We start from the raw sequence: 14,952 nt of genomic DNA, 5'->3' as shown, positions 1-14,952 counted from the left end.
TGGCCTAAGAGAAAAATAAACAATAAGGCATACGCCAAACAATATTAAATTTTTATATTACTTTTAACATGGGTCGATATAATCTTCATAGTTTTCATTGAGCGCGAAAAGTGCATTCGTGCGACGATAACGAAACAGAAAAGAAATTGTCGAACATTGGATGAAAAAAATGATCTTGTTTCAGTTATAATGAGGAATTGAAACACAATTGTAGAAAACGTGCTAGATGAATGTATAAATTGGATGATTTAATGCCATTGTAATTTAGTTACAAATTACTCCATAAACCATTTGATTTTGTTGGCAAATTGGTGATTATTAATAAAAATTATTTCTTTTTTTCTTAGCGGTAAAATACATTTTATCTGTACCAGCACGAATGCTCTGTTGATTAAACAAGTGCCGTCGTAAAATGTAAAATGAAGCAATAAAGCAAACCTTAGCTTGTCCAAGGTCCAGTAATGCGTGGCACCATTTTTCATATCTTGAACTTCTACGGCAACAATCGTGCGTGGGAATGGTCTTTCATCCTCCTCTTCTTCATCCATAACGGGCAAGAGATCCGAAGGTAGAGGCGAATAAAGAGTGTCCGTAAGTAAGGTAAATTGGAATTGAACCTAAACAAAAAATTAATGTTATAAAACCGGTTACACAACGGAAATACCTTTTCCTTGGTTTTTAAAATATTCACATATTTAATAGATATCATTTTTATGTAAATTTTCTTTGGCAATATTAATTTTGCAAATTATTATTACATTCGAAAAAGCATATAGATTGCGCGAAGGTAATACGGATAAACGTAATAATCGTGTCGTTATTGACATTAAAAGAAGTTCAAAGTTCATATTCGAAACGATACGGGAATAGAGGTGCAGAGGTAATAAACGCAAGTGAAAGAAAGCCGTGCCAAGAATTTTCCGTCGTACATCCGCGATTATACCTTCTTTTTTAGTTCAACAGATATAGCATTAGCCTCTTTAAGGAATATCGCGTTGCCCCAAAGATCGTCCCGTAAACTTGTGAATTGATGATATTTCCACTTGCGGAAGGCCCAAGCGGCCAGTTGAAACTCTCTCTCAGTCCAGTTGCTCTCTGCGTCAAACAATGGGTTGACTGAAATGCAAGCCATTACGAGAAAAAACAGTCAGAGAAGCCAAGCGTTTGATGAAATAATACTAGTTACTTTATTGACACTTTGACTGTCATATCATTCATATTTGGGTGGCGTATAAAATTTATAAGAATCTCATTATTCATTTGTGAACGGCAATTTTATATATTTATTACTTTATTAATTATTTAAAGAAATAATATAAATTATTTAAAAAAATCATTTTCGATCAAAGCAAGTGCTTGATAACATCCATATTTCAATATATATTCAATACATAAATACAAGTCTCTCTTATTTATGTTTAAACACTTCTCGGTCTATTTATATAACTTATTATTGTAATATAAATTATATTAAGACATAAAAAACAACAAATTATTAAAACAATATACTAGATTTATTAAGCTCACAATTTAGTGTTGAAATCAAAGTGTCAAGTATATTTCAAATGTGCTATGTCTCATCGACAACATACAATATAAGGCGCTGTACAATAGCATGCAGTAAATTTTTGATGATGTGAAAGACATTTGTAAATCTGAAGAGTTACGTGAAAGATACAATAGAACGAAGCCCAGTCGATCAGGCATAGCTATACTAAAACATATTAAGAAAGCGACATATTTTTCCATACTCACCGAAAATATCTTCCTCGATGTTGTTGAAATCTTCTGGCGTGTAACTGCTATACATAGACATTGTCATACTTTGTTCTTCCACTTGTCGCTGTAATGCATCTATTCGTGCTTCGTAGCTCTATTCACAGTAATAATCATTGTCACAATTAAATGATGAATTAAAAAGACACGATGTATGCATTCGTATTATACGTACCTTTCGCTGCTCTTCAAACAATTGATCAGCTTCCTCCTTCTCTTTACGGAACTGTTCCTCCAGTACAAGTAATCTCTTTTCCATTTCAGCCTTTAAATCGATTCCCTGTTTTTCTAATAGCTCGACCTGTGCAAAATTCCAGTCCGCTAATGGTTCGTTATTTCCGGGAGTTTCTGCCGGCGATCCGTTCGCTATCCGTTCACGTACTATTTAATTAAACATAGAGATATATTTTATTCATACATTTCAAGAAATGTCTATAATGCATTAACAAATAAATCCGAGTATTGCATACCTTGGTCTGGATGATTAAATCGGAAAACATGGCTTTTTCCCAAGATAACACGTGAGCCAGTCGTTAAGATAAGTGGCTCGGTTACTTCGCGACCGTTGACATAAATCAAAGCTCCGTTCTTTGGTATAAGAGTTATAATCCCCTCGTGATTCTCGAAAACGCAGTGCTCCCTAAGTATGTGTGGACCACACAGCTGGATATCCTGAGGTACGTGCGCCTCGGCACTACCAATACGTGTGAATCCGTCCTTGATGTAATATATCAAACATTCTGACATGAGAGGATCCTCGTTTAAATTCACCAAGTGCGGTGTCTTCTTAGGAGAGAAGACGCCTACTGTGACGCCATCCTCTTTCACAGCGACTCCCATTTCGGCGAATACTGCCTCGCGTTGTAAGCGAATCGATTCGGTTCGCTTCAGCTTCTCTTCCCATGTTTCGTTCAGTTCTAAAACAAAAGTAGAATCAAATACTTAATAATTAAAATACTTACTATAAAGACACTTGTTAATTTTTGCGCTGTGTATTTATAATTAATTATCAATGAGATAAGAATAGAAAAGACTATCAGAATAATCGTAGTTTGCAGTTACGAACCTGCGATTAATTTTTCAGACGCTTGTAATTGTTCAACCGCCTCTTCGGCAATGGTGGATGTAGTATGTGAAGAAATTCTTGATCGAGTTTCTTTAGTGTCTTCTTCGTTTCGCTTGTTCGTTCTGATAATTTCATCTCCTGTAAAGTGAGGATCGTTAGGAATCGACAAAATGGCTGTAATATTTAAAATAGCAAGGCTGCGTCAGAGTCGGTATCGTGAGTCGTAAAAACATCAAAAGCCATAATTAAAGCAGTAGATGAAGAGAAGTATTTCAGAAGCTGTAAAGTTTGTATTGTTGCTACATATTCATTCTAAAAACGTAGAAACATAACTGATTGATATTTTTTTACAGAGCACCGGCATGCTCTAATGAATATAAGCATGACCTAATCGCCGTTTGATATCTATTATATGCACTTTCGATTATAAATTCAATTAATATGGCATCCTTATCGTGTCACATATTTTTCTCTTTCATAAATGTACCTAATATTTTATTTTTAAAATATATTTTTGCTTTTATATAAACAGAAGCATAATGAATTATATTAGTTTAGATTTTTATTTAAATTTTCAGAATTGTGTCAAAGAGTTGCTAATTATATGAAATATAATATATGAGAGAGGGGGGCGCAATCAATAGACATTAACAAGACAAATACATACAAATGTAAATGATGAAAAAGAAATTCGCGAAGCAAACGTACAAAAATAAGACGATTGACATATATGTATTAATTTGACAAGTATTATGCGCTTAGCGATAAAATAAGAGCGCATAAACAAAATAAAACAATAAAATATCTACGAAAGAGGGTTGCGCAATTGATGCCTGTCTTGGCTGTATTTTTTTGCTTGCAATGGATTGTTAGCATTTTTACTTACTAGGTTCTTTCTTTTCGTATGTAACTTTGCCATCTGGCCCTACGTCGAGCGCAAGGAAAACAAAGAAAATACTATGTGAATGGGTTGCCTGTCGCGCGCTGTGTAATTGCAATTAGTTTATAGCAGCCAAGAATTCACGTATGCGACACGTACATTATGATTCTCTCTGAACAATTTCTGTTATAATCTATATAATTATTATTATTATATTAGTCAATAATTGACATAATAGATAAAATGAGTTATATTTATGATGAATAACACTTTAATATTCTGCACATTCCGTGAATTTAAATAGGCGATTTTAATTTAAAATATTTTTTATTTATATTTAATCGTTATATATTCAATTAAGAATATCTATATGCAGTCTGTCCTCGTCTGTATATGCTTTCTATAATTAAAAGGTCCTCTAATTTGATTTAACGTAATAATTTCTAATAATTTTTTAAAAACTAATATCTTTAATTTACCTTCTTGTACGTCGATACCCTCCTGTTTTAGAAGTTCCCGCAATTTCTGTATCTCTTCCTTGAGTTCTCTGATAAGTCTCGCATTCGCGTCTTCGTTGACCACGGCTTTGCAGACAATTTGTTTCGCTCTGTCCGCGTACCTACGAATAAAACGTAAGCCTGTTAGGTCTAAGCATTAATTAAACGCTTATTAATTAATTAATTCAAATATCAAGAATTAGTTCGAAAAATATATAGTAAATAATAAATCTTACCGTAAAGTTGAAAGCGTTTCATCGTAATTAATGTCGGCAGGACTAACTGCTGCAATCATAGCAGTTTTTGAATTTCCGCCCAAGTTCTCCCGCAACAACCATGTTAAAACAGAGTCTCTGTATGGTATAAAATCGGCTTTCTTCTTCTTTTTTGTTGCCTATAGAGAAACACAAATTTGTCGAAAATTATTATTGGTGTTTTCTATTTGGTAGTACAAATCGATATAAATCGACAAAAATGTCTTTCTACCTATGTTACTCTCTAAATGTCAAGAAAAATAGAATGATTTTTGTGTCGACTTATGTCACTAAATAGGAAGCACCCAATATATATTATTACAAAATATTACAATTAAATATATTATTTTAACGTGCAATACTTATTATTATTAAATATTCTTTAAATTATAATATTAGTTTTAATGAACTTACCGCCTGACAATCCAAAGCAGCAAACAAGTAAAATAATGACATAAAAATAATACTATATAATATAAAATAATATAATAATATAAAATAAATTAATATAAAAATAATATAAAATAAATTTAGTATTTAATGTGACAGAATTGAGCAAAGTATGATACTTACAATTTCAGCAAGGGCACTGATAACCTTTCCGAGAGTCGTCAAACTCTTGTTAATGTTGGCTCCTTCTTTCAATCGTGTTCCTTTCGCACCCGTTGAATCAGCTCTCTCGGATCCGGCTAAATCGACCAGCGATATTTTACTAACTTTTTCCGTCATTAAACCAGTAATACTATCCTGTTGTTGTTGTGTAAAGAATATCGTGAAAACTGCGTGTGATCTACTAGATGTTTCATTCATGTTGGTTGCTGCGACAGTCCTAGAATATATTTTCAATAACACGTATTGCGCACAATGCTATAAAAATAATTTTTATAAAATTTTAGTTACTGAGCGTGAAACGAACCTAGCCTTGTTGCCTTCGTCTATGAGATCGTGAATGTCTTCATATGATAATACAGCTAACTTGGAAAGATCTTCGACGTAAGGTCCGTAAAGAGGGTGTTCCCTTACTCGAAGATTTCCCCTATTTTTCGGATTTAACAAATCGCGCACTCTCTCGCAATAGATTTCCATGTAACTCACTTCTACCGAGTACTTCAATCGCTCATTAGATGTGTAACTGATTTTCCTAAACAAATCCTTGCAAATTTGTGGTATTATTCCTTCCTGCCCTTCTTCTTGCTTGCCCATCATGGTGTAAGATTTACCGGCGCCAGTTTGACCGTATGCAAAAATGCAAACGTTATAGCCTGCATCACAAAATAAAATTAAGGGACTTATACCATATAAACTAATATAAATTAATCAAATTTTTTTTGCTTTGAAAGATAATGATTTTTATAAATTTATCTAAAAACTAAAATTATTAACATGTGATTATTTATAATTATATTTTATATAAAAATTATTTATTTACATCATTATTCATTTACATCGTTATTCATTTATATCTAAAATACAATATTGTCTTAATTATTTCTTTAAATGATTTTTTAAACAAATTATTAGCAAAAATGTCTTTTATGCATTGTTAATTAATATTTACCTTCAAAAGCATGTTCCAACATTTCTTCGCCGATATCTTTATAAACCATGAGCTGAGTTGAGTAATTCTCGTCATTTGGCTGTAATAATTTAAAAATTAAGCTTTACCCCAATTAAGAATAAAGATATCGCGTCAATAATTACTACAATGAAAAGGTATAGATACTTACGTCCATAGAAAAGTAGGAATAATCATAATTGAAGCTCTTGACCGCTTCTTTGCTTCCTGGTGTAGCTTTTGGATTCACTATGGCTGTAACAGTAAAAATAACGAATCAGGTATGTACACGATGAACTAATAATTATTTTATAAGTTGCTCGATTTGAACTGTATGTTAGAAGTAGTACTTACAAGTAGTACTCCCCGTCATTTCTATGATACATTGTGCCTGACGACTGATCTCACGATAGTTGAAGGGCCGTACCCTCACCGCCACCTTAACCGACGACATTTTTCCTATCTTTTTTCTTCTTTTTTTAATTCAACGTCGGATCAAACCGGCGGCGGTGCTGGGGATAGCTTCCTCTTTTGCTTGTCTCTCTGTAATAAAATAACGTCCTTTAATTGTGTCGTTATCAAATTAATCAGTTTTGCGATTAATGACATTATTGCAAGTATACGGCAAAAAAACCTGCTACGGAACTCGATCTATAGTCTTCATATCTAAGAATATATCTCAGTTATTAATATATTATTCCGATAATACTTTTCTATGGAGGTGAATAAGAAAAGAGTAAAAAGCCTAGCATATAGTTTATACGATATATTTGTGGACGGAATATTTTTCACACCTTATTAATCGTTGATCTAAATCACTGAAACCAAACAGATCACTTTACAACAGATTTATTCCTAAAGATTATATAAGATTTATATTTTTTTTGTTTATTGTTTATTGTTTATCAATTGTCCTAAAAAGATTTTAGTATTTGTTATATTTCTTTATTAAATTAAAAATACATGGTATACTTTTTCATGTCGCGAAATATTTTTCATATAGGGGCAGTTAATCGTTGATTTAAACTACTAAAACTAGATAAATAACTTTACAGTAACTCTTGTTCTTGAATATGCCGTAGTATATTTCTTTTCTTGAATTTATTTTTTATACAGGGATCGTTAATCATTAATCTAAACTACTGAAATCAAATGGATCATTCTTTATATCAGACTTATTATTAAATACTATATAATTCACAAATGTGTTTTTATCACATTTAGAATACATTATATATTTTTTATCATATGCGAAACATATTTTTTTGAGCAGGGATCGCTAATTGTTGACCTAAACCACTGAAAATAAATGGATTATTTTACATTAAATTCATTCTTAATGATCGTTATAAAAATGACCCGTACTTTTGTCAAATTTAAATTTGAATTGCGCTTCACATTATTTACATTTATGCAAATATGCTGTCTAGCGTCTCATTAGATGTAAGATTTCTACGTTCAAATGGAATTCGAGCAATTCATATAATAATTAGCCGGTCAAATGTGATAACGATCGTATATTTAGGTATATATATTTACAAGCGTTGTAGAAGACTTGTGCGGGCATTGATCCGTTCAGAAATACGTGAATTATCGAATACGGGAGAATAATTAATTAGTACTGTGACCGATCTATATTTGTAGGAAAGAGTGTCACATTAATACGAGAGACGAAATATTCATTTTGACTAATCGGCAAGCATTTGGAAAGAAGACAAACGAACTCATGGACGAAGAAAGAAAATAATCTAAACAGATCAATTCTCCAAATATTCGGTTAGTCAAATCTCACAATATCATATTATGTCAGAAAAAACTTATTTAACGAAGAATCAAGCTCGTTTAATTTTCTATAAATATTCACAAATCAATATTGTTAAGACGAATGATGGATGTCATATATTACGAAGGTATATTGACGTCATTATATATCGATGTGAGGAGTGTGTGAGATAATAAATTCATGCATTGCTAATTGGAAATTGTGCGTGTCGATAATTAAAAAAAATACGATGTATTAATATATTATATACAAATATGTCAATATTATTGCATATGTTATCAAATACGTATTGATATTGCCAAAATGTAAGAAACCATATTTTCTTTTTTGTATTATTTAACTTTGTTTATTTAAAATCATTTCGTGTGATATTTAAAAGAGCATATTAACTACAAAAAAATCTGCAAGTTGATGGATGACAACCAGTTGTCAATACTCTCGTTGAAAGAATTGAACCTGAAGGCATAGAAACTGCGCAACTTATGCGTGTAAATTAGTTATCAAGAGTTATGACGTCTTATATGAAAATTCGCATGAATGGATAATTAAGTCCAACCGATGCTAACAAGACGGAGAAGTTTCTCAATATGCGATGGTAACACGATTTAGGGAGAGACCATCTAATTAAACTTATCCTTACTTATATTCCTTCTAACAAAGAAGAGAATTATTATATTTGCTTCTCGTATAAACTATTATTCATTACTATTCGAAAAGTCTCGATTTAAATTGAGATCTAATTATTTATAAATTATGAAAAGAGATTATTATAAATGAATAATGCCTAACGAGATAATGGAAGAATAGAATAATTAGAAGAGAAAAGAAAGAGATAATAGGAAACGAAATATAATTGAAAAATTAGGAAGAATAATGAGGTATAAGGGGAGAAGATTTCTCTTTGAAATAAATATCTCGCTACTGGCAGGAAACAAAAATGTAATACATATATCACGTAATATGGATAATTTGTTAAATGTATAACGAATTTCGTAAACTTTACAAATGTTAACACTTTGATATGTGATCACTGATAGATCACTGGCGACTGACGCTATCAAAATTTTTAAACATTTATTAAATATAAGCATCTAATAGAATGTTAAATGGCAACATGTAAACACAATAATGTAAAGTAAAAAGTGTGCTGTTCAACAATAATTTTTACTTTTATTAATTATTAATCATATTGCACAATATTTTATCATTATATATGTATACATATGCTTATAAAAATTGTGTTGTAAAATGTACACGGTAAAATGTTGAAAATTTGTTGGGCAGGTAGTAGGTATGGTAAGAATATTGAAATAGGAACCGAAGGGAGCTTTGAAGCTCTAGCAGAACCTACCATTTCTCGAAGGTGTTCGGTATATAACACACAGAGGCTCGCCTAAAAGGCCGCGATGTAATAGATCGAGGGAATCAAAGGGATGAGCGCGACGATCAAATTTCCGGAAGAAACGTCCTTTCTACACAACAAGGCCGTTCCTGTAATCGACGTGCAAAACATCCATCACGGCAGCGGCGTGATCGATACAACGGCGTATCCGAGTGTAGTTCGCCGGAGGAAGGTCCAGAAGGGGTGTGAGGCGGGGAACGGCGCGGCGGGTATACGGTGTGTATATGTGGATTTTTACGATCGATCGTCTTCACGCTCGGAGGATACGACTACGACGTCGTACGGACGTCGGACTCACCTCTTCTCGACGAAAAGAGTGACGGCCAAAGGGGGGCTCGAGCGGGGGAGTGCCAAAGAAAGACCGAGGGTGTCTCGATCGCGATCAGAGATCCTTTCCCTTTCGCGTGAAGAAAAAAAATGACGTGCGAGCGGCTGGACGAAGGGAGATTCGCAGACGACGTTCCTCGCGGTACAACGGCGTTCTCCACCTTCACTCTATACGTCACTACGTCGGCCATCCACTGAACGATCCGCGACCCGCGACAACCTCAGCGGCCACGTAGACGGTCATTATAGCGCGTGTACACTCGCGCGCACGCATACGAGTTACGAACCATCCTGCACTGCTTGCTGTCCGCCGAGCGGACGGACGTTCGGCTTCGTCACCCCCGTTGCAACACCACCCCGGAGTCGTAGCGAGTGCTGACGAAGTTACACCGCGGGCGCCTGCGTGCTACCATCGTCGTCGTCGTCGTCGTCGAGGACGCGAAGTCGTGCGCGTCTATAGGGTAGGGATGCTTAAGTTTAGTAGGGTACTGCTATCTTCCTACCCCTTCGCTATCGAACCGAACTCGGGTATTGATATACTTCCGTCGAAGAAAAACGAATGTTTTGCGAAGAAAAACCGAAATGCCTGTCGCAATAATAATTAATACGATTCGTTTCGTTTTTTAAGTGCGATGACATTTATTTGATATAATAATTATAAAAATTGAAGGTTTTTATATGATTTTTCGTATTAAGTTTACAACATTAAATAAAATACTATTTATTTTTTTATATTACATAATTATCTATTTTAGAAAGTGTAAAATGTTTAACAGTTTAATCTTTCTTTTTTAATCCCTCACTTTTTTTGTCAATTAATTATTCTAAGTTATTAGTATTTCTAAACCTTCCATGTATATTCTGGAAAAGACTACGTCATTTCTTTTTATAGCTTCAGGAATTTGTATAATCCACTGGAACATTTTTACCCTCCATAAGGCTTCTTATCGTCCGTACTTAATATTCGCAAATGAATAAAAATATCCTGTATCCTATTAAATTAAAGCATCCCTAGTCGCACCCTATGTCTCAGGTTACCGTGCCATATTTTAACCACCATCAGGAAGGGGGTGGGTGCCATGGCACGCGCGCGAGCGCCTTGTAGGCTGTAGGCAGCTCCTTTCAAGGGGTTGTAATGTTTGTTCTGCCACGCGCGCAACTGCGAGCTCATGATTTCTAACGCTCAATGGTTTGAGGCACGAAACGCAAGGGTTGTGTAGGCGGACGCCGCAATATCTTTCACAAAGTGAACCGACTCCGGCTAAAAGCAAAAAAAAACGGAAGCAAGCTAATTAAAGGAGTAGGTGGCACAAATTTAAGTTTGTCAATTTTCATTACAATTCATTTCACTGGGGATTTGTTTCCTCTTTTTTTTTTTTTTTACAAATTTATTTCGTGTTCATGTATACATATGTGGAAACAAGGGAGAAAATGAACTTAATGTCTCACAGGTGCACGTTTATCTAGTTTATGTGTGCCAATGAATAGAAGATATTTCAGAGATATCGCGTCTCTCACCAACTTCCTGTACGTATGTATACGTAATAATGAAAAGTCATTTAAACTCTGAGCTTATTTTGTTAGCATAATACGCTACGCGAGTAAATTTTGATAACGGGATTATACGAGACATTGATGCAAACAAGTTTAATAAATTTTTAGGCTCGATCAAGAGTTTCCATTAGACTACATTTAAGCCCTTCTTAATTCCTACATTAATACCTTAATAGCGGAAAGGGGACAGCTATATCGGATCATGTTTAAGTAATAGGCGATTTCAATACTATAATAAATTAACATAAAGGGAATATTTATTAAACTATCAGTCGGATGTCGTGCAAAATGAAAGAAAAAACAAAACGGATAGATTTTTGTTAATATTAAATTCGCAAAATGTGCAATGTCAATAAATTAAGCAAGTAAAAATGCTCTGAATTATTTTTCTCAGCATTTTAAAACTGCAATGATTATATATCAGTGAGATGAAGTTGATTGTTTTTATATTTAGTTTTTATATGTTGTATAATTAATAAAGCTTTAATATGCGTTGACATTCACTATTATAAAACTTTCATATGACTCGGTTTGAATGACAGACGTCATATAAAACTAAAAAGAGCAATGAAAAGATTAAATCTGATTTATAAACAACTTTGAAATAATTAAATATATGTATATAAGTAGTTATAAAAGAGCCGATCACGGTTGGTTTTAATTTTTCAGATTGTACAAGCAAAAGTATTTTAATTAGTTGCAATCGTATCTTAATTATCTAAATCAATATTGGTGAACTAATTTCGGCAGACTTAATTCATAAGCTTACAGCGAGGCTTACAGCGTGTAATGTGTCAGCGAAAATTCCACAAATATCGCGACAGAGTTCGAAATTTTTTATAAATTCAATTGATCCGGAAAGTCCGAAAAACGTTAGAAAGATAAAAACTGCTTTGAAATATTATTGTCATACAAAACAACAATATTTCAAATATCATTATTCAGATATAGGTATTCTAAAGGATATGTAAAAAATATCTATTTCCAACAATATAAATTATCTTGTAATATTTCCTTATCTTTTTCTAATTAATTAAATCAATTCCAAGCGTACCTTAATTTTAGTTATTCCTTATCTTTTTCTAATTCTTACAACTAGAAAAAGATTACAAATAAGTTAAACCAAGATTGAACCTAATCTACATTGATAGAAATGGGCATTAGACACGTTTCTGTATCACGCTATTCTCTGGTTTCAATCATACAATGCGAAACAATTTTCCCATGTTGTCATGTGGAGTTGCACTCGTCTTTACATGCAAGAGACATTGGTTATTATTATCCTCCAGCTTTTACAACAGCGTCTACATTGTATACCTTTAGAAGGTATCAAGCGTAGATACAGTGAAGCGTTGTAAATACGGGGCTTTGTGAAAAAGTCGGACAGTGATTGATTTGATTATCGCGTATAGAATCGTATAATAATCCACCTTACTATCTGAAGATTTAATCATCGAGGCTTATCTCGTTAATTTCAGTAAGATTGGGGAGATTAGAGATTGGATCTCAGAGACAATACAACATGAAAACAACATTTTCGCGTGAGAACTGTTTTCAATTTATAAATAATTGATTATGATTCGAAATGTATTGCACACCTAAAAATCTCTGGAAGATCTTAAAACGGTGCATGCAAATTGGCTGTTACATTCCAGGAGAAAATCTTTAAACGACCTTCGCACTGATGCGTCATTTATTGGAAATGAAAGGGTGGAGAAGCGATCCTTATGGCCACTCTCACCCTTTGATGAAGCTGTGTAGAGAAATGATGACTCATATATGAGGGTAGTTTTCGATCTGACACAGAGATGACGCCAAAAGTATTAAACAGCTATAATTTTGAACAAGTTTCATCCTGCAGAAGACTATTGTCAAAATTTCGATCAGATGTGCTCATTAATTTCTTTATTTCGACCATATAAAGTAACTTTGATTTTTTGTAATGGATTTTTTTAATGGATAAAAAGTTAAATATCGCGCATAGTGATAAAATATTTTATTTTAAAACGCCAACAAAAATGAAAAATGAGCTCAACTTTAGGACAGTCTTCATACCAATGTTTTCGACTATTAAAAAATAGGCTACTTTGAACTTAAGCGTGTCGTATGTCCATAAATGATGGTGAATGTACGAGTCGTCAAAAAACCGGTATGACTGACAAAGTCATCAAGAAAAAATCCATAATGCTGTGTTGAATGATCGACAAGTAATGCGAGATCTACAATAGAAATCGTAGACGGTCGTGGGAAATTAAGTCATAGAAAATTATCCCATCATATGTGATTAAACAATTTCTTATATACGATTTAAGGTTTAAAGCTTTTAAGGTTTTACATTTTAAAATCGTATTGTAGACGCCGTTTAATAATGAATTTAATCAAAACCGCATTCAAATGAACGTTTCTAAGGAATATTTCGACAGGTTTGAAGAAATAATGAAAAAATATGGAGGAGAAATATGATGAAGAATATGATAAAAGAATATGAAATAAAAGATGAAGAAATATGGCTCTGTTCAGCTGAAAAAATTGATCAGTAAGCACTTAGTGATTCTTTAATATGATTGTTTCCTATATTTATCTATCACAACTGTTTGGAATCAATTCTTCTTGTGTTGTTAAATACAAAAATCTAAGAAGTATGTATTTTTTCTATTAGCTCAATTTGAGATTTAAGGGATAAAACAATCGCTCAGAACTTAATGCAATGGAGTATTTTTTAAATATTAGATTTTTTAAAATCTAAATACATACCTAGTTATATTGAGTAAATATATAAAGATAATAAAAGTTTTTGTCTGAAACATTTTTTTATATATCACACTTTCGCTGATAATTGATTTGAAATATAAGTGTTAGCTTTGAAGGGCTATTTTATCCTTTAAATTGGATCAATAAATAAGGATCGATTGAATAAAAATATATAGAGTTTCTTAGAGTTTTGCATTTAACAACATATTTCAAGGAATAAAATTCTCAAATTTCAGACAGTTGTAACAGGTCCCTTGTTCGATTTAGCGAAGTATTATATATATATAATAGTAAGAACCAATTACATTAAAAAATCACTAAGCGCTCATTGATTAGTTTTCTCTGCTAAACGCAGCCAGTGGTTCGTAGGAAAAAGATTTGGCTCAAATACTAAAGTAATAAAACTAACAACACTTATGGTATTTTGAAGGCTTATAGAGAAACTGAATTATACAGACAGTATAAAAAAGTTAAAATCATTAGGAATAAGAATATTGAGAGTTGTTTGGGTAAAAGAGGACTATGTTAAAAGATAAAAAAAAAGCGTTTTGTTAAAAATCATATGTTTTTTGTCAGGCCGAAAACTTTTCGAAATCTACCCTCATACATCATACACAAGAAATGTATTTCTTTTTTCATCAGACACATTTTACATAATTATGATTCGCTCTAAAAGCATCAATTATACCGGTCTAAAAAGTTAAAGCTGTCTGAAGCTTTTCTTATACCAGATTATAAAGTCTCAGTTAGATCACAATTCTTCATTTGCGATAGCTGTTTTCTCATGATTCTACAATACGAGAAGAAAATCGTCCCATCGTGATTAAAACGAATTTCCAAAATAAATCATCAGAAAAACTGAACGAACGTGACGTTGTATATTTTGGAAAGTTTATATAGGCTATTCAAGAATTTCGTCAAAAGGAGTTCTGTAACAAAGTTCGATCAGTTTCATTTGAGAATTATCGATCTGCAAGTACATTTTGCATGAATAGAGAAAGAGAAGTAATGTGAAGTTGCAATTGACGTATAGTCATCTGGCAATCTCACCGAAGTTACGTGAAACTCAAAGATATGTTGGACCTTCGATATCACTTCACCCATGAA

General features: G+C 32.9%; 1 protein-coding gene across 9 annotated transcripts in view; it reads right to left on the bottom strand.

Annotated features, from left to right (window-relative positions):
• unc-104 (kinesin family member unc-104) overlaps positions 1 to 14,952 on the bottom strand; it is a 28,146-nt gene that overhangs the window by 7,431 nt on the left and 5,763 nt on the right. For 5 of the 9 annotated variants that reach the window (XM_018548444.1, XM_018548450.1, XM_018548448.1 and 2 more), the window contains exons 2-16: positions 6,383 to 6,571; positions 6,201 to 6,283; positions 6,032 to 6,110; positions 5,390 to 5,735; positions 5,047 to 5,302; positions 4,888 to 4,890; positions 4,456 to 4,613; positions 4,202 to 4,341; positions 3,729 to 3,767; positions 2,843 to 2,980; positions 2,247 to 2,693; positions 1,952 to 2,157; positions 1,756 to 1,873; positions 944 to 1,116; positions 439 to 617 (exon numbers count right to left, since the gene is read on the bottom strand). In XM_018548444.1, coding sequence (XP_018403946.1) covers positions 439 to 617; positions 944 to 1,116; positions 1,756 to 1,873; positions 1,952 to 2,157; positions 2,247 to 2,693; positions 2,843 to 2,980; positions 3,729 to 3,767; positions 4,202 to 4,341; positions 4,456 to 4,613; positions 4,888 to 4,890; positions 5,047 to 5,302; positions 5,390 to 5,735; positions 6,032 to 6,110; positions 6,201 to 6,283; positions 6,383 to 6,482 — 2,465 coding nt within the window. In that variant the 5' untranslated portion in view covers positions 6,483 to 6,571. Of the gene's footprint in view, positions 1 to 438; positions 618 to 943; positions 1,117 to 1,755; positions 1,874 to 1,951; positions 2,158 to 2,246; positions 2,694 to 2,842; positions 2,981 to 3,728; positions 3,768 to 4,201; positions 4,342 to 4,455; positions 4,614 to 4,887; positions 4,891 to 5,046; positions 5,303 to 5,389; positions 5,736 to 6,031; positions 6,111 to 6,200; positions 6,284 to 6,382; positions 6,572 to 9,162; positions 9,348 to 9,511; positions 9,750 to 14,952 lie in introns of those variants that run through there. The other 4 variants (XM_018548446.1, XM_018548445.1, XM_018548452.1 and 1 more) reach the window with 4 other exon arrangements.

This window comes from Cyphomyrmex costatus, unplaced genomic scaffold (assembly GCF_001594065.2).
Source record: "Cyphomyrmex costatus isolate MS0001 unplaced genomic scaffold, Ccosl1.0 scaffold72, whole genome shotgun sequence".
In the NCBI taxonomy this organism is placed as follows: Eukaryota; Metazoa; Arthropoda; class Insecta; order Hymenoptera; family Formicidae; genus Cyphomyrmex; species Cyphomyrmex costatus.
The sequence above is the reverse complement of the archived record's forward strand: the minus strand, read 5'-3'. Positions and strand labels throughout refer to the sequence as shown.